This window comes from Manacus vitellinus, unplaced genomic scaffold (assembly GCF_001715985.3).
Source record: "Manacus vitellinus isolate BGI_N305 unplaced genomic scaffold, ASM171598v3 scaffold_6_pilon, whole genome shotgun sequence".
NCBI classification, from domain to species: Eukaryota; Metazoa; Chordata; class Aves; order Passeriformes; family Pipridae; genus Manacus; species Manacus vitellinus.
The window spans coordinates 15,666,660-15,691,232 of NW_021940750.1; the positions used below are offsets into that span (position 1 = coordinate 15,666,660).

A 24,573-nucleotide genomic window follows, 5' to 3' on the forward strand; every position below is an offset into this window, starting at 1 on the left:
TGTGTAATGTGTTCCGCCCTGGATGGGAAGGAAGAGTGCACCATATTTGTTATTCAAAAGTCTTTTCCACGTGACGAAGGTTTTGCAAGTAATTACTGGTCTGTTTTGTCTGGCTCAGTTTTGCCAGTGATAGCAATGCAGTGTTTGATGCTGTATTTTGGGTATGGTGAAGTTACCTCAGTTGCACAATCCTACTCTGAAATGCAGTATTTACAAATTATTGACACATCCTGTTTGAACTGATCCATAGGTCACCCACTTAAGCTAGCCCTTCAGTTTTGCCTCTCATCAAAGTATTTACATGCTGTGCTCATTAAGTAAAAAAATTGATAGTTTCCTAAATATGGCCCATTCTTGACAGAGCTGGAATTCTGTTAATTACTGAAAAAAAATACTCCTTGTCTCAGTGCTGGTGTTTCCTTTCTTTACTAATTTCTGCTCAGGTGTGTGTTGATGTTTCAGTTAGTTCATCCAGTCCTTCCTTTTTTCTCCATTAAATCATTTCCTACTAAAATGTCATTGTACAATCTTCCTGATTCCATATAGATTAGGCCATCTAAATCCAACTCCCTTCCACCTCAGCTTACTTCTTTTGTCTACTGACAGTACCTAATCATTCTTAAAAATTGCGACTTAGCTCATAACTAGTGTAACCTTTTGTTTAGCTCGAATTGAATGGGACATTCCTCATTCCTGAGTATGTGGGAGTTACTGCAGTTTAATTCCGTTACTATATTCAGCCAGCATTTTGACAACTCAACAGCAAAGGAAAACTTTTTTTACTCTTTCCTTCCTCCTTTGACTTCCCTAGGTTAATAAGGTTGCTTTTGTAAAATCCCTGATCCTGAAATTCAACACAGTGTTTTATTTTAAACCCACATAGATATGCTTGTTTCATCTTTGGAAGAATGTGCACAGTAATAAGCTCTAGAATACAAAGATTACTTCTACTGATAAATAACATTACGTGTGACTTTTGTTAAAGCCTTGTCCACAGTCAGAAGAAAAGTAGGAAGACTAAAGGTTCTGATTATGGGAGCAGTCTTCATTTGCTACATGGTTTTGTACAACAAATTTATAGCCAGGAAGCTCAATAAACATATATATCACAAATATTTGTTCCTGTGCTACACCTGCTTTTGCCTCTTGCCTCTACTATTTGGCCATTTTTTGATTTTCATTAATGTTTTAATTCCATTAATGTTTTACTTGTTCTACATTTGGTGAAGGGCCTGGAGGGGAAGCCATATGAGGTCGTTTGGCTTGTTCGGCCTGGTGGAGACTGAGGGGAGACCTCATTGCAGTCTGCAACTTCCTCGTGAGGGGAAGAGGAGGGGCAGGCACTGATCTCTTCTCTGTGATGACCAGTGACAGGACCCAAGGGAATGGCCTGAAGTTGTGTCAGGGGAGGTTTAGGTTGGATATTGGGAAAAGGTCTTCACCCAGAGGGTGGTTGGGCACTGGAACAGGCTCGCCAGGGAAGTGGTCACAGCACCAAGCCTGACAGAGTTTAAGAAGCATTTCAGTGATACTCTCGGGCACATGATGTGACTCTTGGGGATGGTCCTGTGCAGGGCCAGGAGCCGGACTTGATGATCTCTTTGCGTCCCTTCCGACTCAGGATATTCTATGATTCTACACTTAGTACGCACGTTAAGTGCCATTAGATCTGTGCATCCAGAAAATCAACTTGTTTAGAGATATTGCAGTAAATTATTTGCATATAGTTCTATCTAACATTTGTTTTTAATTCCTGGTAAAGCAGTTCTGTAAATATGTAGTCATGCATTTCTTCTTTTTGAGATTTGATCTCTTATTTACATTCTAGCTGAGAGCTCTAGAATATTGCAAACTGTTTGTAGAGTACAATAACTAAAATGCTTCTAAATCTATAGACATCGACTGGAGTGGTTTTAGCTTGAGACACGTGACTAATTTGAATTACAGCTATACTGCAAGTACAACTCAAACTTAGGTTGTGTTTCTTTTTTTATGATTTATGTATCGGAGTATGCATAAATATTGGCAAAATCATTGACAAACTAAATTGAGTGCTTGTGTCTATACTGGAGGAGTAATTAAAAATATGTTTAAAATATGTTTTATATTACTACATGGGAATCAGCTGGGTTGGCCTCACTGGAGACTTAAGATCTTTATATCCACAGAACAGGTATTGCAGGCTTTGTCTCTCTGAGAGGTCTCAGCCAGTATCTGAAAAGACATCATTTAGGGGTGTGACTCAAACAGGGACAGCTTACTTTGAGGTGTCTTATGTGGTTATGCAGCCTGCAGAGCTGACATGTTCTGGAAACAGATCCTGAAGCAGTGTGAGTCACACAAGCCAATCACCATATGAGTTTTCTCTCATAGATATTTATCTGCAAGAGATACTTTAATGAGGGTGAGATCTAACGCACTGTAATAGTGCATATTTAAATCACAGTAGTTAAGCTGTATGTCGTCTGTGCACATGCCAAATTATCCTTACAGAAGAAATACTTTGTAAGGGTTCTACTCAGTTACTCCAGAAGGTAATTTCTTTTGAAGGAAAGTTTGCAATTTCAAGACTTTTTACATCTTCCCCAAATGATACCTTGTGAGGGTTTCTTTTCTAGGGAGTCTTTGTTCAGAGACAGAGTTTGGTAGGTGTTTTGTAGATTGGGTATGCAGGATATGCAGGAAGCATATACCACAGGCTATTCTGAATAAAATTTCTAATGCATGGTTGACTGTGATGGGGAGAGTTGGACTTGACAGTCCATCAGGATCCCAATAGTCTCTTCCAGTCTTCGGTTCCTAAGCGCATTTGTGATGCAGATAGTTGTCCAGTGACCTGGAATGAGACAGCCTATTCAGTTCTGACAAACAGCCTTCAGATACTAATGTCTTTTCATTACTAAAATGAGCAAAATAATGGCAGAGATATGAAAGGCTTGCATCTTGTCACCAATTCCCTTGAACCATTGGATTCTGCATTCATAAAAGCATCGTAATTCATGTGTATGTGCATTGATACACACAGGCATGTGCGTGAGAATGCACAGGAAAGCACGTAAGAGTTGTATCAGAAGAAACGGAGCTGCCTTTGTAAGTGGAATACTGATTATTGATCATAAAAGGTAGCTTCTCAAATATATAGAACTTGAAGAAATGGGAGTTTCTCCACTCATCAACATACACAGATAGGCTTTTGTTTGTTTATTATACTTCACAGGTTTCTTTACATCTTATATAAGTTATATGCATCTTATATAACTGAGATTAGCTCAGTTGATATAGTGCTAATAACACCAAGGTTGTGGGTTTGATCCCTGTATGAGCCATTCACTTAGGATTTGGACTCGATCCTTGTGGGTCCCTTCCAACTCAGAATATTCTGTGATTCTGTGGGTTCTGTATATGCAAATCTCACTTCAAAATGTTATCTGTATCTGAAAGCCAAGATGAAAAGAGAAAAAATAATCTTTGTTTGCTAGAAACAAAACTCAGTAATTTTCTTTTTTTTTGCCTAAATGTGCAAGCAAACATTTTTATTTCTACAAGCGATTTTTCAGATAACACATTTGAGTGCTACTGTGGTTCTACCTGTTACAACTTTTTTTTTTTTTAATCTATTCTGGGTAAGACCATTTGTGTGGATTAGAAAAAAATAATCTGGTCTAAAGTATATTCATATGTAAAACAATCCAGGCCATTCATAGGAATGCATGCAGATCCAATAGTCAGAACATCAGAAAGGGATTAACCATGTACAAAGATTAGGTTAATAAAGGAATAATTAGGATTAGGGTCCAATCCTCCAATAAGATCATATGTATCAATTTTTGTATGTTTTTCTGTCATATATTGCTTAACAGTAACTCAAAGTACTACATCTCTGTCAGTGCTCTGAGATAGTTTACTCTTCTCCTGTTCTCAAGTCCTGCTTGAATATGCACATATATAAGACATGTTAAGCCTTATGTTGTGCAAGAGAGGAGCCCCAAAGAGAAGATGCAAGGACTCCCTGAAACAACATCTCAGCCTGGGCCATATTGATCAGCATAACTGGTCTACTCTGGCCTCCAATCGAGAGGTCTGGAGACACACCATCTATAACGCTGCTTCCTTTGAGAACACACGCAGGATCACTCTAGAGGAGAAAAGACAATGCAGAAAGAATCGTGCCTTGCAGAATATACCTCCTAAGGAGTCTTTCTGCTGTGCCTTCTGCAACCGATCTTGTCTATCTCGCATTGGCCTCTTTAGCCACCAGTGTGCTTGCAGCAAATGTGGGTAGAGCCCTCCTCAAATCTTCATTCGCGAAGCCTAGCCGTGATGATGATGATGATAATGAAGCCTTATGTTACTCTTCTAGAGTGGATTTATGCAGCTTTCTGATTTGTGAAAATAGGACTTACGGTCCTTGGTCCAATTTATGACTAAATTATTAAAATAGTTTGGAAACAACTTGTTTAAAACAGACACCTTGTTCATGCTTCAGCAGTGCCAAACACAAAGATGAAGTGTAAAACTAAGATGGAAAAAGAAAGGCTGTCTATGTCACTGTCATTATCTGTTTAGCATGGAGAGACATGTTTTGCAGCTGGGTAGGAACAAAGTTTTTCTTCTCCTGTGTCTGAGCTTGATTAAAACAATGGGCAGCATTTCTTTGATTGTTTCTCTTTCATGCCACAGCCCTTTCTTAGGTAGCTTTAAAGCTTCAGATTCCTTCTGTTGTGAGGTTGGCCCTTGGTAGAGGGCCTCACTCAGAGCTGGAAGGAGTCATTCATTCTTATCCTTAGTTCTTTGAAGGTTTGTATTAAAAAATGACTACATCAACTCACTGTTTCACCTTTATGCTTCAAAATACAAAGACATTGCAACTGTAACTTCAGGAGGCAATACAAAACAGAACATGGGAAAAAAAAAGAGCCACATATTAAACACAGTAAAGATTGTACTCTCCCATTTAGTCATAAATGTCAGCCTACCTGCCATCCAGCAGTGAAGATCCCATTATACATTTCCATCTGGGCCCTTTTTTGTCTTAATTACCTGGTTTATTCTTTCTCAGAGACCAACTTGTGCTGATTCAGAAGCCCTGGGTGCAGTGGACAAGGTGTGTGCACCACTGCAGCAGCACTGACCAGCATCCATGACTCTTCTGTTGGAGTGACTCAACAAAAGTGCATTCCTGAAGAGACAGGCAGAGGTGAGAATGCTCTGAGACTGTCACGATTTCAAACAGATTCTCTTGTCCTGAGGATCCATCCTGGACTAAGCATGTCACTTAACTAAGAAATGAATTCTCAGTATCAAGTCAAATTAGTAAAAATACATTTGAAACTACATATAGAAATCTAAACTTCTTTGTATATGGAGTAAACCGTAGTACACTGAGGAAAATTACATCTGCAGCTTATTCTTTTTTCCATGCTTTTCAAAACATGAAAGATGTCAGTTGTTTAGCAAGCAGATTCTGATACGTGCTGTGCTCTTTTTAATACGCTTTTTCATTGTACATTGCATGGGGTATATTTATATTCTAGAACTATATTTCAGTGGTGTTGTGTGGATTAATATTTATTTAGATTGAGATTAAGCTCTTTTAAATAATTAACATGAACAGATTTCTCCTTAGCTATCAAAGACCCACACTTAGCTTTCATTAAGTGCAGAATTTACCTTTTGCATCAGTGTGGGAAATTAGACAGGAGAAAACTGATTTCAGTGGCTCCTGGTCCAGCTTAAGATGTGTGCTGATACTGCAGATACCCAAATATTTGGGAGTCTCTCGTTCTGCAAGAATGGTCATGTGCTGTGGCCCATGCATTTCCCTTTGTTGTCTCTCCCTTCAATATGATATGACGATGGTATGAATGTAATTGTTAAATACAAGTCAAGGGAAAAATAGTGTTCAGAGGCCGCTTTACTCTTAGGAGCTTCGTTAACCTTCTGGTTTGGTATTGGGTAAATTTCTGGTAATGTTTTCCAACCAGTTAGCATGCAGGAACAAAATGGTGAGTAGATTTATAGTTATGAAGAAGTAACTGATTACTCCTCCAATTGCCCAAATCCCACAGAGAAATTAATTTGCCTGAAAATGTGAAAGCTGTTATTTATTAGATAGTTTGTGATTAGTTGTGTGGGGGGAAAAATGGAGTTTTACTCATGGGATGCATGCAAAAGATTAGAGATTTTTTTTCAATATTCTGTGTTTTGGCAATAAACTCAGTCATAAATATATGCAGATCTGGGCTGACTAGCTTTTAGGAAGTCTTTACTCCTATGTATTACTAGTCTTTTTTTCCCCTCCTCCCAACAGAAATACTTTTCTTGATTCCTGCACTCAATATTCAAATCTACCACTGAAATCAACAAAAAAGAAATGATAAAATTTTTTCTTATGGTTAACAAGCAAGGTCAAACAAGACTGTCTAGGTATTATGAGCATGTAGAAATTAATAAACGGACAATGCTGGAAGCTGAAGTGATCAAAAACTGTCTCTCCCGTTCAAAGGATCAGGTAAGTTTTGCAGTTTTTATTTTATCCACATCTCACATCTTTCATGTCGATAATTCTGAAAACCTATCCATTTCCATTGCAGGTCATTATTTCTTTTGTACCCGTGAAGAAAAAGACTGAGTTTCTGGATTTTGGGTTTAGTCAGTTGGACTGTTATTCTGCATGGAATAAATATGTTTTTCTGAGGCTTAAAGAGATGTTAGAGTTTTGTGTATCACTACTGTGAAGGTTCCTCTTGTTTGTTTGCAGAAACTCAGAAGTCCAGAAAAAACTCATTTTATCCTTTTACTATTTATTTAGAGATGGATAGAGAGATATTACTGCTGCTTTGCCAGAATGTAGTAGGGAGAATACTGACAGCTCCAAGTTTAAATAAAGATTTTTGGATAGAGGATTACAAATTATGAAAACACTACCTAAAGCACAGGAGCATTTGGAAACACAAATTTTTAGGCCTCAGTATTAGACTTTTTTATTCAAAAAAAGTGTTCACACTTTCTGCAAGAAAGTCAGAAAACTCAGAAGTTGTGAAATTTCTTAGATGAAAATTGAGATTTTCATGGCTCACTTTAAAAGCACCAAATTTTTGCACATTGACTTGAATTAGAGGGAAAATATGTGACTTGGACTGTGAATGGGGTTTTTTGGTTTGTGTTCTGAAGTCAGCTTCTTTATTTTTAATTAATTATGTGTGTTCTTGCGCAGTGGTCCTCACATACTACACTCTAGCAAACCTCAGAAAAAACAGCAGTTCTTATAAAGTACCTTAGTCTGCAGACTTGACAGTGGCTAAAGAAGTTAACCTTCTCAGACTGCTCTTGCGAGGGCATTTCCTACCCCAGGCTCCAGCGCAGGAGCTGACGGCGCTGCCGCTGCCATTTCGGGGGCCGAGCGAAATGACAGCGAAAGAAAAGGCGGCGGCGCGTCCTAAAGCGGCGTGGAATGGCGCCATCTCCTGGCTCCCGGCCTGCTGGGAAACACAGGGCAATCCCCCCTGAATCTGAAAGTCTAACATTCTTAATTTTTACTTTAGAATATTGATAATTTTTAAAATAGAAAAATTACCTTCAGGGCTCTTTTTGGAAGGGCTTGCAAATGAAAAGTTAGGGGAATATTGGGTGCCTTATAACAAGTCTCTTCAGTTCTGTATGTTCCAGTTTTTTCCATTTAAAAAGTGGTGGCATGTTTTCTGCCAGTAGATGAAAAGTATTGTGTAATAGTTATCCTACTAAATTTCTTTCAAGTCAAAATCGTTTGCTAGATCTTGGGAAATCCATTGTTCTTTGTGGGTCTTACAAACCTGAAAGCTTAGTCTCTTTGAGCACTGAGCTTTATGCTATTGTTTGCTTAAAGGACAGCTGCTATAGTTGACTTGTTTTGCTTCTGCCTAGTGCTCTTTCATTGAGTATAAGGACTTTAAGCTGGTGTACCGACAGTATGCAGCCCTTTTCGTAGTTGTTGGCATCGACCAGACAGAGGTAAGAAATTATATACCCTCTTGCAATGAAAGCTTATAGTGATTCTCACAGGCAAGAGCTCAAGTCTTCTTCCAGTACAGAATTTTTCAATAGCAATTAGAGAATTTCAAGGAGTCATTGTGGGAAAAAAAAAAAAAACCAACAAAAACCAAACCACTCCAAACAAACAAAAATGCTCCCACATTTTTATTTCTGTGAAATAAAGAGGTATAAAAGCAAATGAAGTACATTTGACTTCAGTCTTTAGCAGTAGACTTAACTATTATCATGAGGTAGTCTTCCTGAGCCTTGTATTGATTCTGTTTTCCAAATTTATGTTTGATTAAACACAAATTTATGTGGGGTGGAGTTTCTCAACAATTGTTAGCATTACAGCCAAATCAGTTGTCTCATCTGTGGTGATTCCCCACTGTTTTTAACCTCCTTGGCCAAAGAACAAATTCCCATACTGTTCAGCTAGAAAGATGACAATTTATTTTCTTTTTTTAAAAGGGAAAAAAAGAAAGATATCTGAAAGTTGACAAGTACTGTTATTTCATTTGTTCAGGTTGTGCCTGTGAGGCTTGAGTGTTTACACTGATTCCCGGTTCCCAGAAATTAATTCAAAGTTTACTATTAGAGACCTTAACAGGGTGGTGTGGAAAGTAGCACTGATTACCACAGTGTCTTCAAGTCAGGGTTATAATGGCATGCAATTTGGGGCAAATTAATTTGGCTTTGCTACAGAAATCGCCCAGCATAGCCTAGCTCTGTGCTCCAGCTGGCTGGTGCGACTTCAGCATAACCTAGTTAGGTGTTTCTGTCCATATATCTGACCTGGGCAATGGTGGAACAAAGGATGCAGTGGAACAGCAGCATCCTGGGAGAGACAGACCCACTGGGTACTGCAGTGCTTCCTTGGGTGGCCTGCCTGAAACTTCTGCCCCAAGCACTGCCCAGCTCTTGGCACCTCTGCTGGGTAATGACATTCATTGCCTCCTGCTGTGGTGGCCTGAGCTTCTGCACTTTAGTGCAGGTTGTCTTATGTTATCGAGTTGCTTTTCACTCACCAGGAACTGAATTAACACAAAGAATGCTATTACATTTTCTAGATATTCATTTAATATTCAGTTGTTTTTAATTTCAGAATGAGATGGCAGTATATGAACTAATTCATAATTTTGTGGAAGTTTTGGACAAGTACTTCAGCAGAGTGGTGAGACACTGAATCTATTATGAAACATTTTTCTCTTTCAAAGCTTTAGTGAATGTGTCATTTCAGGGAATAAATCAAAGGAGAAAATAATTATTTAACATTAATTTAGAATTTTGAGTACTTTAGTATAAATATTATCACAGGAGGGGGGAAGAAAGCAGGATGAATTGATTTTTCAGGGAAGTAAAAGTATACGTAGGTTATAAATCATCAGACAAGGAACACCAGAAATACTTCTGTTAGAAAAGCATGTTTGTATGTGCTACAAAGTTTCTTTGGGTCATGTATTCTTATTTTAGCCATGGGCATTTTATATGTTTTAAAGAAATAAAGAGGTTTTTCTTTGCAGTTCTTTTATGCAGTTCTTAGCATTACATTCCCCAAATGAACTTCATTTATGATTAAGATGGTGTAAACATTAGGCAGGGAACTCATCTCCCTGAACAAGATCAGAGGGATGGAGCGAAAGAAACCCAAAAACCAGTCTGTACTTGTAGTCTCCATATTGTTGTCATGCAACAGTGGATATCTGATAAAACAGCTATTATAGAGATAGTAATTTTGTTAAGGATTCAACATCAGACATGGCTCCAGTTAAAATGACAGTTCCTTTTGGTGGGAGATTTGTTTGCTTGCTCATTTTTACAAAGTTTCAAAATACAGCATTATAATCCTGGTTAGAACATGTGCTATTTAATATACGGCTTTTAATAGCCTTATTACAAAAAAATTTCAATTAACCTATACTGAAATGTCTTGGATATCCCTCTCAGAAAAGAGGACTGCGTGGTTTCCTCTGTAGTCCATGTACTTGAGGGTATTACACTGGTGACTGTACAATCAAGAGATCAGTATGCAGGGTCTGTAACTGGTTTCCTAGTCCTAGTACCACAGTGGGCATGGCAGAGGTCCCTCTGTGAATTCAAGGACATGCTTGAAAAAGTCATCTGCACCCTTCACGATTTAGATGCCTGGGAAATGTTTTAGGCTGTTATGTCAACTGATGCCGCACCAGCCCACTGAAACTGCTGGTACTAAGTGTATCACTTTCTGACTGCACTGAGTTCAGAATCTCTCTCTTAAAATTGCTGATTGCAGTCCCAACCCAAGCAGTGATAACCAGGAATGGAATTTGATCCTCGCAGGACAGGAATGCACAAAAAATTTAGTCACATCTTATTTGTCTAATTGAGCTAATAGTTGCCAACCACTTCTCAAGTTTTATTTCTTCAATTAAAGCAGAACGAAAATAGATGTAGTTATTATACATATAAATGTAGTATATATAATTCCTTGACCACACATATAACCCAACCACTGATAGTTGTTAGAAATTTGCTAGTTCATCATACCACAGGAGTTTTTTATATTTTCTGTAGCGTATCATGTTTGAGACTAGAGGAACCTAAAAGGGGACTGGTTAAGGAAATCTCATGCCATTCAGTGGTTCTATTTTTAGTAGCATATAACATGATAAATGACAGAGCACTGAAGATGAGAGCTATAATTCTAGCTGGGGTTACTGGCAGTAATCACAGAGCAAGAAAGTATAAATCTGTACTATTACGGATTAATTTAGGATTTGCAGAATTTTAGCAGAATCCCAAATTATGATGGTGACAACAGGGACAGAACTCTGGGAAAGGAACGAACATCTGTCCTGCTCTAGAAGGACATTTTGTCATCTATTATTTTTAGGTTTGTGAGCTTTAAACACTCTCACATACTCTATTTTTATCTAATGGATTTTAAAGAGCTTGAATTCAGATATGAGAACAAACATTAATGGAATTAGGGGGAAAGCTTTCAAATTTGTGAGATGTAATTCTGAGTCCCCTTCACTTTTATATGGCTACCCACAGAAAGCTCTGCATATTGTTCAGAATTCCAATGTCTTCAATTGCGTTTTAATGCTCAGGAAACTTAAACTGATCAGGCTTTTAAAATACAATTTTTGTGATGCATTAAAGACTTCTAATTGAAGAATGGCACAGTCATGCAGCAGAGGCCTGTAGAACAGAACTAGTCCAGTTTAGAGCATCTTTAGACCACAGAAGTAATATCAGTTTTACCAATAAAACGTTACCAGTATTACTCTGCTTTAAAACCAGGGTTAGACCATGAATGAAAACCATGTTAGCAAACTGAATTCCCTTGGTAGCAGATAAAGATTCCCTCTTTTAGCAGAGACTGGGGAACCTCCACCCAACTGTGCAAAATATTAACTGCTAAGGTTGTGATTAATTGTTTCTAAGTTTAGACATTTAACTGAGGCACCTAAGTTAGCAGTTTGGTCATGCTAGGCTCCCGTTACTGGCCGTGGAGACCTATGAGTATCTCGAGAAAGTGAGTCATGCCTCAAGCCTGCCGACTGTTGAAGATCCGCATCTCTTCTGGGGACTGCAGAGAGACCACAAGGGCTTCTAACTCAGACATTTTGGTTAAATGAGTAATACTACTTGGGGTAAATCCAGGGCAAAAACAGAAGGGAAATGATGACTATGAAGAACTGTGTTGCCAGGGCTGGAGAATACTTAGTGCTAAGTGTCCAAAGCTTGGAGTTGCCTTCCCTTTCCTAATATATGTAGCCACTACTACCCCAGCCATGGGTATATACAATGTCTAGATTTTGCTGTTGAAATGATCTGCAGCAACATTTTTAACTGTGTGAACTTGGCATTAACATCCTGGGTTTTGCAGAAAGAGGAAGACAGAATATAGGGCAGGAGCTGCCATGATTAGAGCTGCTAGTTTTCCACCCACGCACTCAGATGGCACTGCATATATTCAAATTGTTACTTGTGGGTGACCTCAGTGGTTTTTTCTAAGTAAAACATTAGCTTTGATTACACAGGCAGGTAACATATGTAAGGCAAAGCAGTGTTGCAGGAAAGAGCATGTAATTGTCCAGTCCAGACCAGAAATCTGAATCGCCCTAAAATTTTCTATAGTTATTTTGAAGACTTTCTTCATCCTTTAAAGGGATGTGTAATGTTTAATGATTACAAGATAAGAGATCATTTAATCTGAGATGAGAGATCCAACTGTAACTAATGACTGTCTATCTCTTTCCCTTGCAGAGTGAATTAGATGTATCCTTTTCAGTATCAGAAATCCGTTTGTCTGTCTCTTTTTGCTGTATGATCCAGTTCATACTGTCTTCATAGCACTAACTGCCAATCAAGACAATGCAGAGGTTTAACCAATTTTGCATTTAGAGTAAGTAGCACCATTTTGGCACCCTTCTGAAAGCATGACTGATGTTCACAATGTCACCTATTTAAATCCCCTATCATTAAAGATAAGCCTGGTTCCATTTAAAGTAAGACAGGGAGAACTAAGTACATGAAAAGTTATATTCATAGGGGAACTTTCAGACTTAACTAATTATTACTTCAGGGTTTCACTTTTTTTCTTTAAGTTTACAATAAAATAGATATTGAAATGCCTGCAATAATAACTGAATGTTACAGCTGTGTCTTGAGCCAAATAGCAGTAGCATCATTGTAAGATTATGTTTGCACTTTGATTTTGCTTCATGAAAGCAAGAGTTGAGTTTTACTTTCTGTATCTATGAACAGAGAAAGACCTGAGAGGAGGAAATTTAGGAAACTAGGCATTGCCACAGTTACTGTTTTCTTTTTCCACCCCTCCGCTTACAAAGCTGTATTTTCATGTGTATGATTAATTAAAATATGATTTAAAACTAAACCCAAATACAAACAAATACTAAAATACAGTTTTGAACAATTAAACACAAATATCAAATAAATAAAACACAATACTGGGTTGGAAGAAAATTAAACCAGGAGAATGTATCACAAACAGTCTTCATTATCAGTTCTTCCAATCCCAGTGCCTGCTCACTCTACTTTAGCAATTCTTACACTTATGTTTGTTGTTGGTTAAATGCAGATCTGGTACAAAGAGTTTCAATTATACATCTGAAATACAGTTGCCATCCTGGAATGAAGTACTGTCATGTAATTTCATTTATTTATTTTATTTAAGAATTACAACTTATTAAGAACATGGGAAAATTCTGTCATTTTTCTTGGAATTATTCTTCCTTCTTTACTAAAAAGGGAAAAAACAAACCAACAGGAAATAATTAATTTCACTTTTGTGAATATTTTAATGCTTGCTACTTGCTGGAACTGTCTCATTTACTGACCTTATATATATATATATATATACATATATATATATATACTGTGTGTATTTCCTTCCTGAAATTTACGAAATGCTGTGGTATTAGTATAAAAAACTTAAATTCACTGATATTATAAAAGAGCAATAATGACATTTCAGCATGAAGGGACTCTTAAGGTCTCTGAGTGACTGTAAAACTAGATTTTTTGTATTCAGATATTATAGTTTAGGATTAGAACTATGTGTACTTGTATATGAGCTTTGCTGAATTAGAGACTAATCTGATCTATTCGGTAATTACACATAAAAAGAATCCCCTGTTTCCATATGGTGTATTTAAGTCTGCAAGTGTCTAATTATCTTAGATTGTTTGGTGTACTGATGATTCTAAATTCTGTTTGCCTCTGGCCATTGATTTCCTACCAAGAAGAATTTCCTGTAGTTCTATGCTTAGAGCTAGAGCTCCCATCAGCAGCCCGTTCAATTGGCTGCTGAATATCATGGAATTATAGAATGGTTTGGGTTGGAAGGGACCTTCAAGATCATGTAGTGTCAACTCCCTTGCCGTGGGAAGGAACACCTTTCACTAGACCAGGTTGCTCAGAGCCCCATCCAACTTTGCCTTGAACACTCCCAGTGATGGGGCATCCACAGCTTGTCTGGACAACTTGTGCCAGTGCCTCACCACTCTCACAGTAAAGAATTTCTTCATAATATCTAACCCAAACCTACTCTCTTTCAGTTTGAAGCCATTCCCCCTTGTCCTATCACCACATGCTCCTCTAAAAAGTTCCTCTCCATCTTTCTTAAATGTTCCCTTCAGGTGGTGGAAGGCCCCAGTTAGGTCAATCCCTAAACCATCTCTTTTCCAGGCTGAACAATCCCAATTCTCTCAGCCTTTCCTCATAGGGAGAGGTGCTCCATCCCTCTGATCATCTTGGTGGCCCTGCTCTGGACTTGCTCCAACAGGTCTACATCCTTTCTGTGCTGGGAACCCCAGAACTGTACACTGTACTCCAGGTGGGGCCAACTTCTTCAGCTTGTCCAGGTCCCTCTGGATGGCATCCTGTCCTTAGTCTGCACTTTTTGGAGAAGTTGTTGCATTATATGCCAACACTAATGTTTGCAATGGGTGCAATACGAGGTGTGAATGATTTCCATAGAAATTTATCTAAGGGTCTCATCTGCACGATGGTGTAAATATAAATATTTGGAAAACAGGAGTGTGCATTAGTAACTTACTTGATCACAGTGGAAAAAATACTGGAAAAACTCATATCTGATATTTCTCTCCTTCATATGGATGACATATGGATGACGTATGTAATTTTACCATTTAGAGGTGCACTTTTCTATGAGACACATTTCAGGAACAATTTTAAAATGAAACATTTTACTTCTCTATATGTACAAAGTAATTTTCCCATTTAGGAAGAAGAGCTTTTCATAAGTTGAAAGGATACCTAAAATATTTGAAATGAAGTGAGATGCCCTCAGTATTAAATGTAAAGCTGAGGTGTAACTGTGAAGAATTGGGTTGTTCAGGACTGTATTTTTGACAACAGCTTGAATAGCAGACCCAGAAAAACAATACAGAGTCTGGGCAAGTGTCTTAGCTGTTATTGCAGTGCAAGCAATAATTCATCAATCCGCCTTTCATAACATATAAGGTAATATCCCCACCTGGGATTAAACCATTGCCTTTGCCAATGGTCTCACACGACCTCCTATATTCAGTACAGTTAGCTTGGATACAAAACAGCTGATGGAGAAAGTACTGTGTCTGAATGTTTGCAACAGTGAAAGCCCAGTAGCATTTACAAAATCTTTGTTTACAGACTACCCGGCAGGAGACTATCACAATTTCCTGACTCTGTGCTATTATTTTTGTGTACAGATCCATAGGAAGTTTATTTTAAAAGTGGTAGTGGCTATTCTATAGAGCCAGTAGTGTTTACTAACATGAAAAAAATAGTAGGAAATTACATGAAATCAAATCTAAAGACTGAGACAATTTTGAGATGTCCCTGGAGCCCATACGAAGCCTGCAGCACATGCACTGATTCTTTCAGCTTCCCAGACATAGGGCATTACCCCACTGTTCCTGGCAATGCAGCTCCAGCTGAGGCAGGACTACAGCTTTCATTTATGTCCACACCCCTGAATTCACCCAGGGCACCCACAGCGTAGGTTGGATCATGGCCTGAGTCTGGAGTCAGCTGTCAGGAAGGACGCCTTGAGCATAAGGCAGGGAGTGGGTCCAATCTGAATCCTGCCCAACAGGATTCATACATCACATTGATATGTATGACATAGGCATGTGTGATGCTTAACAATGCATGAACAACTGTGAAGTTATCTCATGTATACTGCAAAAATGAACACTGATTAGCTACTGTCCAGCTAAGTACTTTAGAATAGCCAGTTTTTTACAGATGGTTTCATGTGTGAATTTGTGAACCATTTAGCCATTATATGACGTTCACTTTCATTTTGAAAGTCTGTTGCACACTTAAGAGTACCTATGCTGGAATAGCATAACATTTCTAAAGTTGTTCAAATTGGTTTTAAAATATCGATAAGTAGTGTTGTTGGGCCAGTTGAGTGAACAAGTACTGAAATTGTCCTAGGGGTGTTGTGTCCTAATGTGTTAATAGCACTGGATAAGCCTCACTTTGTGTATAAAATAAGTGGGTGGAGTTTTTTTGTAGCTCTAAAACTCCAGCTTGGATGGTGTAGGAACTACGTTCTTGCTATGATGATGACAAAAGAGACTATAAAAATGAACGTGTTACCACAGCAGCTTTATAGAGAACAAAATGCTAGTAAGTATGACTATTTTTAAAATTACAAAAGGTGAGTTTTCTATTGCTTGAACTGGTGAAGCAAAGTTTACTTGGAGTCACGTTATTAACTTAAAGAAGAAACAGATACTTATGTTCCCCTGGTGAGAAGTGGGGGGAGGGTGCTCTAGGACAAAGCATTTGAGGAATGTTGTCTTGATCCAAAAAAGCCATTACATTCCACTGCAACTAGCTGCTGCTGCTCCTCCTAGGATAGATAAGAAACTTTGGTATAGGGAATGCTTTCATGTGAATCAATTTTATTCTTCAGTCCCCTGCGGGATAACACTGAGAATACAGTGTATTTAAGGAGTGAGAAAACTCAATGATGAATTTATTCTGAGAATTTATAAGGATGCTATGCAGTTTGTACAGATCCACAGGAAGTTTATTTTAAAAGTGATAGTGGCTATTCTCTGTAACATAATTGGATGAAATGGAAACTTATAAGGATTAGCTTAAAATTAGCTTAGTTATTCTAGAATTTCACAGAACTTGAAGGCACCTTTGTCACCTATTTAATATCAGCTTAGCCATTTGAGGAAGAAACAGAAAGTATTTCAGGTTTCAGTGTGTTTAATGTGCCTGCCATTAAATAGGCTAAAAGTCACTGAAAGTGAAGGTTAGCAAAGTTAAATCAGAATATGTGACTGTAGATTAAATAAAGAAGCAACTCCAACTAATTGCTCATTGAAGATGAGTGTCCAGGATAGAAATCATGGTTTTGTAGTGCTGTATATTCAGTAGCAAACCATCTGCCCCATACATACCTGTGCTGTAATCTACAAAGCCCTTGTTTGTGCTCCTGGGTGTGTTCCATGATCACAAGGTGTTGGCTGCGCTTCATCATCTGTTAAGCCTGGGCACACCCTTAATTACTTGCCTGGAAAATCCTGAGAGCTCTTAAAATGCCTCTGTATGAAGAAGTTATTTATCACATCCAAGTCCTAAATGTGCTTTTTTTCCTTTCTCCCTTTCCTTCCTCTCTCCCCTGCTCAACTGTCTATATAATATTTTGGGGAAGGAGACAAAATACTTTGTGATAGTAGAAAGTACCATTAATGTCTTTAAGAAGGGCAGTTCTTAAAGTTGCCAAAAGCGAGCATTACATGTAAAATGCCAGTTGTGTAGATACCATTTACTTCCGCTGTTTGTTACACAGCCATGGCAGCGTTGCCAGAAATCTGTAAGACAGAGCCAGGGAGGGCTCACCTTTGCCCAGGCTGACATGCAGGGATTAACACGTATTTTCTTCTGCATACTTGTTTAAAAACTCCTGTTAACCTCTACATGGATCTAGTGAAAGTCCCTTAATCCTCTTTTGTGGGTAGCCAGGATTCCTACTGGAAGCAGGACCTTAAATGACAGCTCTGGGTGGAGCACACGGCAGTGCACACACTGAATACAGCTTTTCCCTGTTGCCAGCTGCTGAAACTGGTTTGCTTTGCTGCTCTTAGCTGGGTGTGGATCTATGACTTCAGGGCTTTAAACCCTGACATTTGGGGTCACTTGCCAAACAAGTGACAGGTGGGAAGGACAAGCCTTGCTGAAGATCAGAGATCTGTATCTCTCTCTCCCTGGGCAGAGCATTCAGATGTGGATGGCTGAGTTGTGTGTGTATGGCAAGATGTAACCATAGAGCATAGGTGACACTTACAGGAAGCGGAAAAGAGCCAAGGTTGCTCCCTGTACAATCCAACAGTTTGCCAAGAACAGTGTGATGAAGGGAGGTGGGAAGAGAACTGAGGAAGGAAACTGGGATGTTAGGCTGAGGGTAGATGGTGAAGAATGCTTTGGGACCTTCCAAAATCAAGTTGATAGATCTTTCCAGAATGGAATTAGTATCCCCATTCAAACTGCAGATGAAATTACTGGTTCTGGAATGATGACTGTGAGCTGACCAGATCACAGAGGGAAAGAAATCATACCACATTTCTGCAGTGGAATAGCCCCATCTGGAAATAACCTGGAATGGCCCTGGAGGGGAATTGACATCTACTGAACCACATTGGGTTTGAGTGGAACAGCTGCAAGATTCTTACTGGTGTGTTTTCCTTTGATATAGTATTGGCTCTTCCAGAAATACATCAGGGGAAAAAGCAGTGCTAAGTGTGATTTAAATGTTTTCTTAGACATGATGCAGAAAAATAAGATGGGAGTGGCAGATTGCTGCCTCATCATTGATCCTGGTTGGTCCACTCGTCTGGTTTTTAGATCCTTGGAACTGTCAAAGGAAGAGGAAGGTCTGGACTCTGCCATGGGAACTGGGGCACTGTGAATCAGTGGTAGAGTGTAAAAATTAAAAGCCAGGAGGAGTTGGCTTTATCACTTGTTGAAACATGAATGGAATGTTGTCTAACTTCCTTAACAGATCCTCTAGCCCAATGCAGAGCAGTGCCAGAGGTGAGCACAAAGCAGCAGAACAGCTGTCTTCCTAAAAATTCTCACATTACTGGAATAAGGAAATCGTAACTTCTCAGATTAAGTTTGTCTTCAGTCTTTAATCTGCCAAGCAAAGTAAAGCTACCACCTTTGCCTCTGGCACCACAGAAACGGTGACAGTTGTAAGGATAGCACTGTTCCTCAGTACTGACAGCACGAGTCTGATTTTTAGAAGGAATTCAGGCCTATGGTCAGGCTCAGGAAGAAGCCTGATATTTAAAATACAACTTAGAAATAACTTAGGTGGTTAAGGTTAGGCCAGCAACTTAGAAGCTATCTGATGAACCATGGGCATACTCAAGATCTTGTTGACAACTATAGTTTGTCACGTAACGGTAACTAGTAGAAAAGCTATTTGGGGGCCTGAATCCTGCTCTTGCACATACCCACACATGCTGTGCACTTGGTCAAGCAGAACACTTCTGCTGGAGCAGCAATACAATTGCTTCCCCTTCTGCACAAATACACGGTAGCACTGAGCTCAGAGCATTCATGGCAATTTGAAATGGCAGAGGAAGGTGACAGCCTGCTAGCTGTGGTCTCATCAGTTTGACCATTCTGCCTGAACAGGTTCAGATTCTCCTTTTCAGCTCTTAGAAGGGTGGTCACACACAAGGCTGAGATACTCTGTGCCCCTCTTCTTGCTTTAGTGTATGCAGCAGAAACAATCACCAAGACAGGAACAAAATCTTCAGCTTCTCTCATTGCCAGGCCAGACTGTCATACTTATGAACTTTTACAGACAGCAGAACCTTAAGCATAGGGAAGCTAGTACAGCTGCTACCAACTCAGCTAAGCCTGCACACACAGAAAAGGTGGGTTTGGAATTCCCAAGCTGAGGACAGACTCAGCCTCTGTCCTCTGTAGGTTTCAGGCAGGCAGCATCTCTACTGACATTTAAAAAGAGATCAAGCCAGTCATCATCACCTGAAGTAATGACTTGGGTTTCTGCATCCAAGAGAAAGGATCATGGAAAACTCCCTCTCTGCATTCCCAAGTACAGGCTTCAGCCCTGGTTCTCTAGAACCTGTACCTTGGTTTAATGGGTCTGGCAGTCACCACTCATTGTGAGAAAAATAAGGCACCTAACTCAGGTTAAGGAATTCCCTTCTCAAAGTCAGGTGCTAAAAAACAAGGCATGGAGATGTTCGATGTTCAATGTTACCTAACAAATCCATTTCTTGACTTCAGCCCAAGACTGTTCCCTTGCATGAGCTTATGCCATTGCAGCTCCAGTGGTTTAAGCTGTTGTCTTAAACCCCCACCACTTGCGCTTACCACCTAGGAGGAACAAATATATACAAATATGTGGCTCCTCAGCTGTTGTCATACGCAGTTCACAATACTCCCACTGTTCCTGCTCTTTGGTAGGGCAGTACAGCTGACTGCCAAAGTCAGATCCACTAGATCCCCTTCAATGCCTGAGTCATATTCAAAAAATTAGACAATTATATCACACTAGGCAGAGGAAAATGTTGATGCCTTCAAAAACCTGGCTCTTGCAGCTCCAATGAGTAGCAGGGAAGTCCACTAATATAAATACAAGGACTAGAGCAACACCAGGCTGTCTTCCTGTGTTCAATCCTTAGTGTCAAAAATAGCATGATGGGCAGAGAAGCAGCTCAAGAGACTCATATCAAAGTTGGGCAAGAAGTGTTGAGAGATGCATTTAGAAATTACTGTACAGTGTCTTGCTGGTTCTACTGCAGTAGTCCTCCAGACACATCCAAGAATTACAAGGCACAAAATGAAGGCAAAGTGGATCTGCTGAGCACAGCAGAGAACACATTTAAAAAGCAGCAACAGGTGGCAAGCAAGGCAGATGAAGCGTTATTCATACCTCTGTATATGTATGTGTATGTCAGTGAGGCACAACAGATGCACCCAGCAGGCTGGTTTGCTGTGCCCGTTTCCATTTCGGGTTCTGGTGATAAATGGCAACATACGAGTCTTTTTTCACTCCGTAACCCTTTGCAGTTGTTCAGTGGATGCACCCAGCACTCGTGTCTGCATGAATGCAGTCATGGATCACGAATGCCCACCACTTAATACCCGAGTGGGGCCTGTCATCGGGGTTTTGAGACAGATGCTGTTAGATAATGTTAAGGAAAGACAGACATGGTTATGGGCAAATTTCATATATCACAACTGTGATGTACTGAAGCAAACTGAACAAATACATATTGCTTCAGATTATTTTCTTATAGGTGAATATTAGAGATAATAAATATATTTTAGAAAGTATTTAAAATATGAACCATTTATTTACTTTTGCTCTTCTTTATCAGATTTATTGTTAGATCAATGACTCAACTTTACGTATCAGCATATTCCTCTTAAGCTATTTCCAAGCAGATCAAATAGTATTAAGTAACTTAGGGTAAGGAAAATTTCAGAATCCAATTTTTAAGAATTTGGCAACTACTTTTCTAGGAAGAATGCAGAATATTTGCATCTTCACATTCAAGGCTGTTATCCATGAATAACATTTTATATCCAAACGATACATGGTACTCAGACAGACAGTAAAATTAACCACCTATATCTAAGTTTAGTTTAGTTTGCTTTTACTACTGTGTACTAGTATTACTACTGTATTCCAGGAGAGGATACTGCTGGGGCTTCAACTTTTCTACTACAAACTTCTGACTGCCTTGTGATCAGAAAAAAGTGTCCACTGAACTGTTTCCCTAGCTCTATTAAAATAAACAGCCAAATAAACTAGAATAAGTTAAGAAACATCTATCTTTGTAAATTTTGGTTAAAGATTTAGGTGCCTAAGATTTTTTCTGAATTATCTTCATGTTGTTCAAAATATACTTAACTTGAAATGTTCCTAGATCATGTTCAATTTGGACAGAGTGCACATAATTTTGGATGAAATGGTGCTAAATGGTTGCATTGTGGAAACAAACCGGAACAGAATTCTCACCCCTCTGTTTGTGCTTGACAAAGTGGCAGAAAGCTAGGAAGATGCAAGATAGGAAGATGCAAGACTGACTACAGCATTCTACAAAAGATGGCGAAAACATCAAGAATGTACTGACAGCAGTTTTCTGATGTTGCAAGACTGACTCATGCAATACTCAGATTAGTTGGAAAATATTTTCCATTTCTCCTATAATCTGTGTACCTAATGGGAAAGATGCAACTAAACATGTAGATGCATTTGGATGTAGCTCTACTGACCCAGCAGAAATCTTTCTAGAATGGTCAACAGTTTTAAAAAGGACTGCAGACGAAGAAATGGAAACTTACCAACCAGGTATAACATGGTATTACATAGCATTGTGCCAGACCTAGAAGACAGAAAATATAGAAATATAAATTCTGAGTTTCAGTCCTTCCCTTAAGCATCAACTTAATTTATTTTCAGTTCTGTAACTTCTATGACCACTTTTAAAGTAGATTCATCCTTCATCAAAAAGCTGGTTAACTTCCCTTTGCCATGCAAGTCATGGATACAAAAGAAAAGTACAGATATATTTAGTATTTCTGCATACCGTGTAAGTTGTAACTAGAAGTATTTAGCACTTAAATATTATAACATTAATAAAAGATAATTCAAATCAGAAGTTTAATGATCTTTTATCATGTTGGCTTCATAAACTACACAGACCTTTTTCATTTTGGTATTTTTTTTCTTTTGTATGTGCTATCCATGCATCAAGATTAAAACTTTTACAAAAGATGAGTAATAAGATATGCAAGTTTCTCAGTACCAGGTAGGTACCAAATCAAATCTCCCTTCTTGAGCAGGAGGCCATAGCTACACTGACTTGCATTCACAGGCATACAGCATGCTGAGCCACACCTGCATGCTACACTGTAAGTCATGGAAGAGTCAGCAGTCCGAGCTTACTTCTACTTACCCTTCTACAATTATCTGGTTCCTTCTTCATAACCTTCACCCCAACCCCAGGCATAACTTGACACTGAATGAGCATATTCTGTGTGAGCTGTACGTATGAAAGCACATACTGGTCACATAAAAACTGCACCCAGAAACCAGGGTCTAAGGAGCAAAGAGTGTTGTGAGAATAGTCCACATGGCTTTAACACAATAACACATTCAGCAAAACAAGATGACATTGGGTCTGGAGCACATAGCTCTATAAACCTGTGTACAGGTGTTCTTACTGAAGCACGATAGGCACAAGAGTGGGCAGGAAGGAGATTCCCCTCCAATGCTGCATTGGGGAAAATGTAAAAACCAATACTGTAAAGTCCTATGAATAATGCTATGAAAAGACATCTGGCATCAACCTGATCTATATGTGCAAAGGCGGAATCTTCTGGCAAGCCTCCTTCAGCAGCGGCGCGAGAAAAGGTGGTTACCAAAGAGAACTGGCACAGAACAAAACTTACCACACAGACTCAACTATAATAGCCTTTCTTTTTTTCTGTTATCAAGTAGTTAAATATCTTCAAGGACATATTGTCACTTTATCTTACTGCAATCCACTTTTTACCAATAAATACCACATGCTGAAACCAAAGCAGCCACTCCATCTCAGGTAAAGCTGAATCAGCTGTATCATCTGACCCAGATTTTATTCCAATGCAGTGAAGACCTATAACCTCAGGTCAACGGGTTCACTGCAGAGCACCAAAACCTGCCACATGCAGGGTTATCACTCCCAGGCTAGTTCTTAGAAAGTTGCATTGTCTAATTCTGAAAAGATTTGAACACAGCAATGAATTTGTGACATCAATAGTTCTTTTAAACCTTTAAAAAAGTATGGCACATTGTCCAGAACATGTATAAAGATTTAATAAGTACTAATGAAGTATTCAGAGGAGACAGTTTTATATGTTGCAAACATTTTAATGATTACTTTTGAGCTTACACATTGGGTGGTTTTTTTTAAACTTCAAACTGCAACAAGTTAAATAAATGTTTATAATATACAAAGAAAATACAACCAAAAGTAAAACTTGCTTTAAGTGTGCCTCGCACTAGGAACCAGTGTTTTTTAATAGCTTTATTGTTGAGCTGCACAAACACACTTAAGGATTTGATCTTTATAGCAGGGCATTTGAGAAATCAAAATATATTCCCACTTGAAAGAAAAAGAAGAAAAATATGGTTGTGCATGATTATATGCAAAAACCCACTAAAATACTCCAATAGTGCAGGCACCATTAAAAAAGAAAAGGCTGGAGATGCCCATTAACTCTAAGTTTTAAAGGAAACAAATTTCTGACCAGTTAGCTTAAAGCCAGCAAAACAGGGATCAGTGATGGCAACTGTAGTGTACAAGGTATTAAATGACAAACTTTACACAATACACTGTTAGAAATTTGTATCAGTGAACACTGAAAATCTGATGATCTGTTCTTTGGAACAGTCAAACAGAAACACCTTAATTTCCAGTTGTGCAAGCCCTTGAAGCATCACACAGTGTTCTGTGCCAATTTCTTGCTGGCTGTGTAGTTACAGGGATTTATTTTGTCATTAGCAGCTAACAAACATTCCACATGTTCCTAAAGCCTCACAGGTGAAAAAAGGCAAGTCTCGTCAGAGCACAGCGTGGAGATCATATTTTTTGCACACAAACACAAGAGGCTTCGCTAGTATCAAAAAACACTTCCATGTTCCATATTGTGGCCAGCAGCTCAGTTGAGATGGAAGCCTTTCTCCATGGTAGCAGCCAGCAGACGCTCTCTCATAATCTCCTCCGAAGAATACTCAGGCAACTTTAGGTAATGCACACATGTATTCACAGATGGATAACTTGCATCTGTAGCATCAACCTGAGGAAAAAAAAAAGAATGTTTACTGCAGTTGTTTGCAGCACTCGATATGGAAGTTAAAAGTTGTAAAGTCCTGTAATTTATGGCAGTTACTGCATATGTAACACCAGTTGTCAAGAAACAGTAGCATCAGCAAAGCTACAGACCAACTTACAAATATGTTTGCTTTATCTGTACAATGACACTTTAAAAATA

At 38.8% G+C, this 24,573-nt stretch overlaps 2 protein-coding genes across 11 annotated transcripts in view; one reads left to right on the forward strand and one right to left on the reverse strand.

Annotated features, from left to right (window-relative positions):
• Positions 1–22,154, forward strand: part of AP4S1 (adaptor related protein complex 4 subunit sigma 1) — a 23,589-nt gene extending 1,435 nt beyond the window's left edge. Inside the window, exons 2-7 of the mRNA XM_008925001.3 lie at positions 5,060–5,197; positions 6,311–6,511; positions 7,903–7,989; positions 9,116–9,184; positions 12,265–12,276; positions 21,462–22,154. Of these exons, the coding sequence (XP_008923249.1) occupies positions 6,374–6,511; positions 7,903–7,989; positions 9,116–9,184; positions 12,265–12,276; positions 21,462–21,590 (435 nt within the window). The 5' untranslated portion in view covers positions 5,060–5,197; positions 6,311–6,373 and the 3' untranslated portion in view covers positions 21,591–22,154. The remainder of the gene's footprint in view (positions 1–5,059; positions 5,198–6,310; positions 6,512–7,902; positions 7,990–9,115; positions 9,185–12,264; positions 12,277–21,461) is intronic.
• A 1,219-nt stretch (positions 22,155–23,373) lies between these two features.
• HECTD1 (HECT domain E3 ubiquitin protein ligase 1) overlaps positions 23,374–24,573 on the reverse strand; it is a 58,999-nt gene continuing 57,799 nt past the window's right edge. For all 10 annotated transcript variants that reach the window (XM_018082397.1, XM_008924999.3, XM_018082390.2 and 7 more), the window contains one exon: positions 23,374–24,378. In XM_018082397.1, coding sequence (XP_017937886.1) covers positions 24,241–24,378 — 138 coding nt within the window. In that variant the 3' untranslated portion in view covers positions 23,374–24,240. The remainder of the gene's footprint in view (positions 24,379–24,573) is intronic.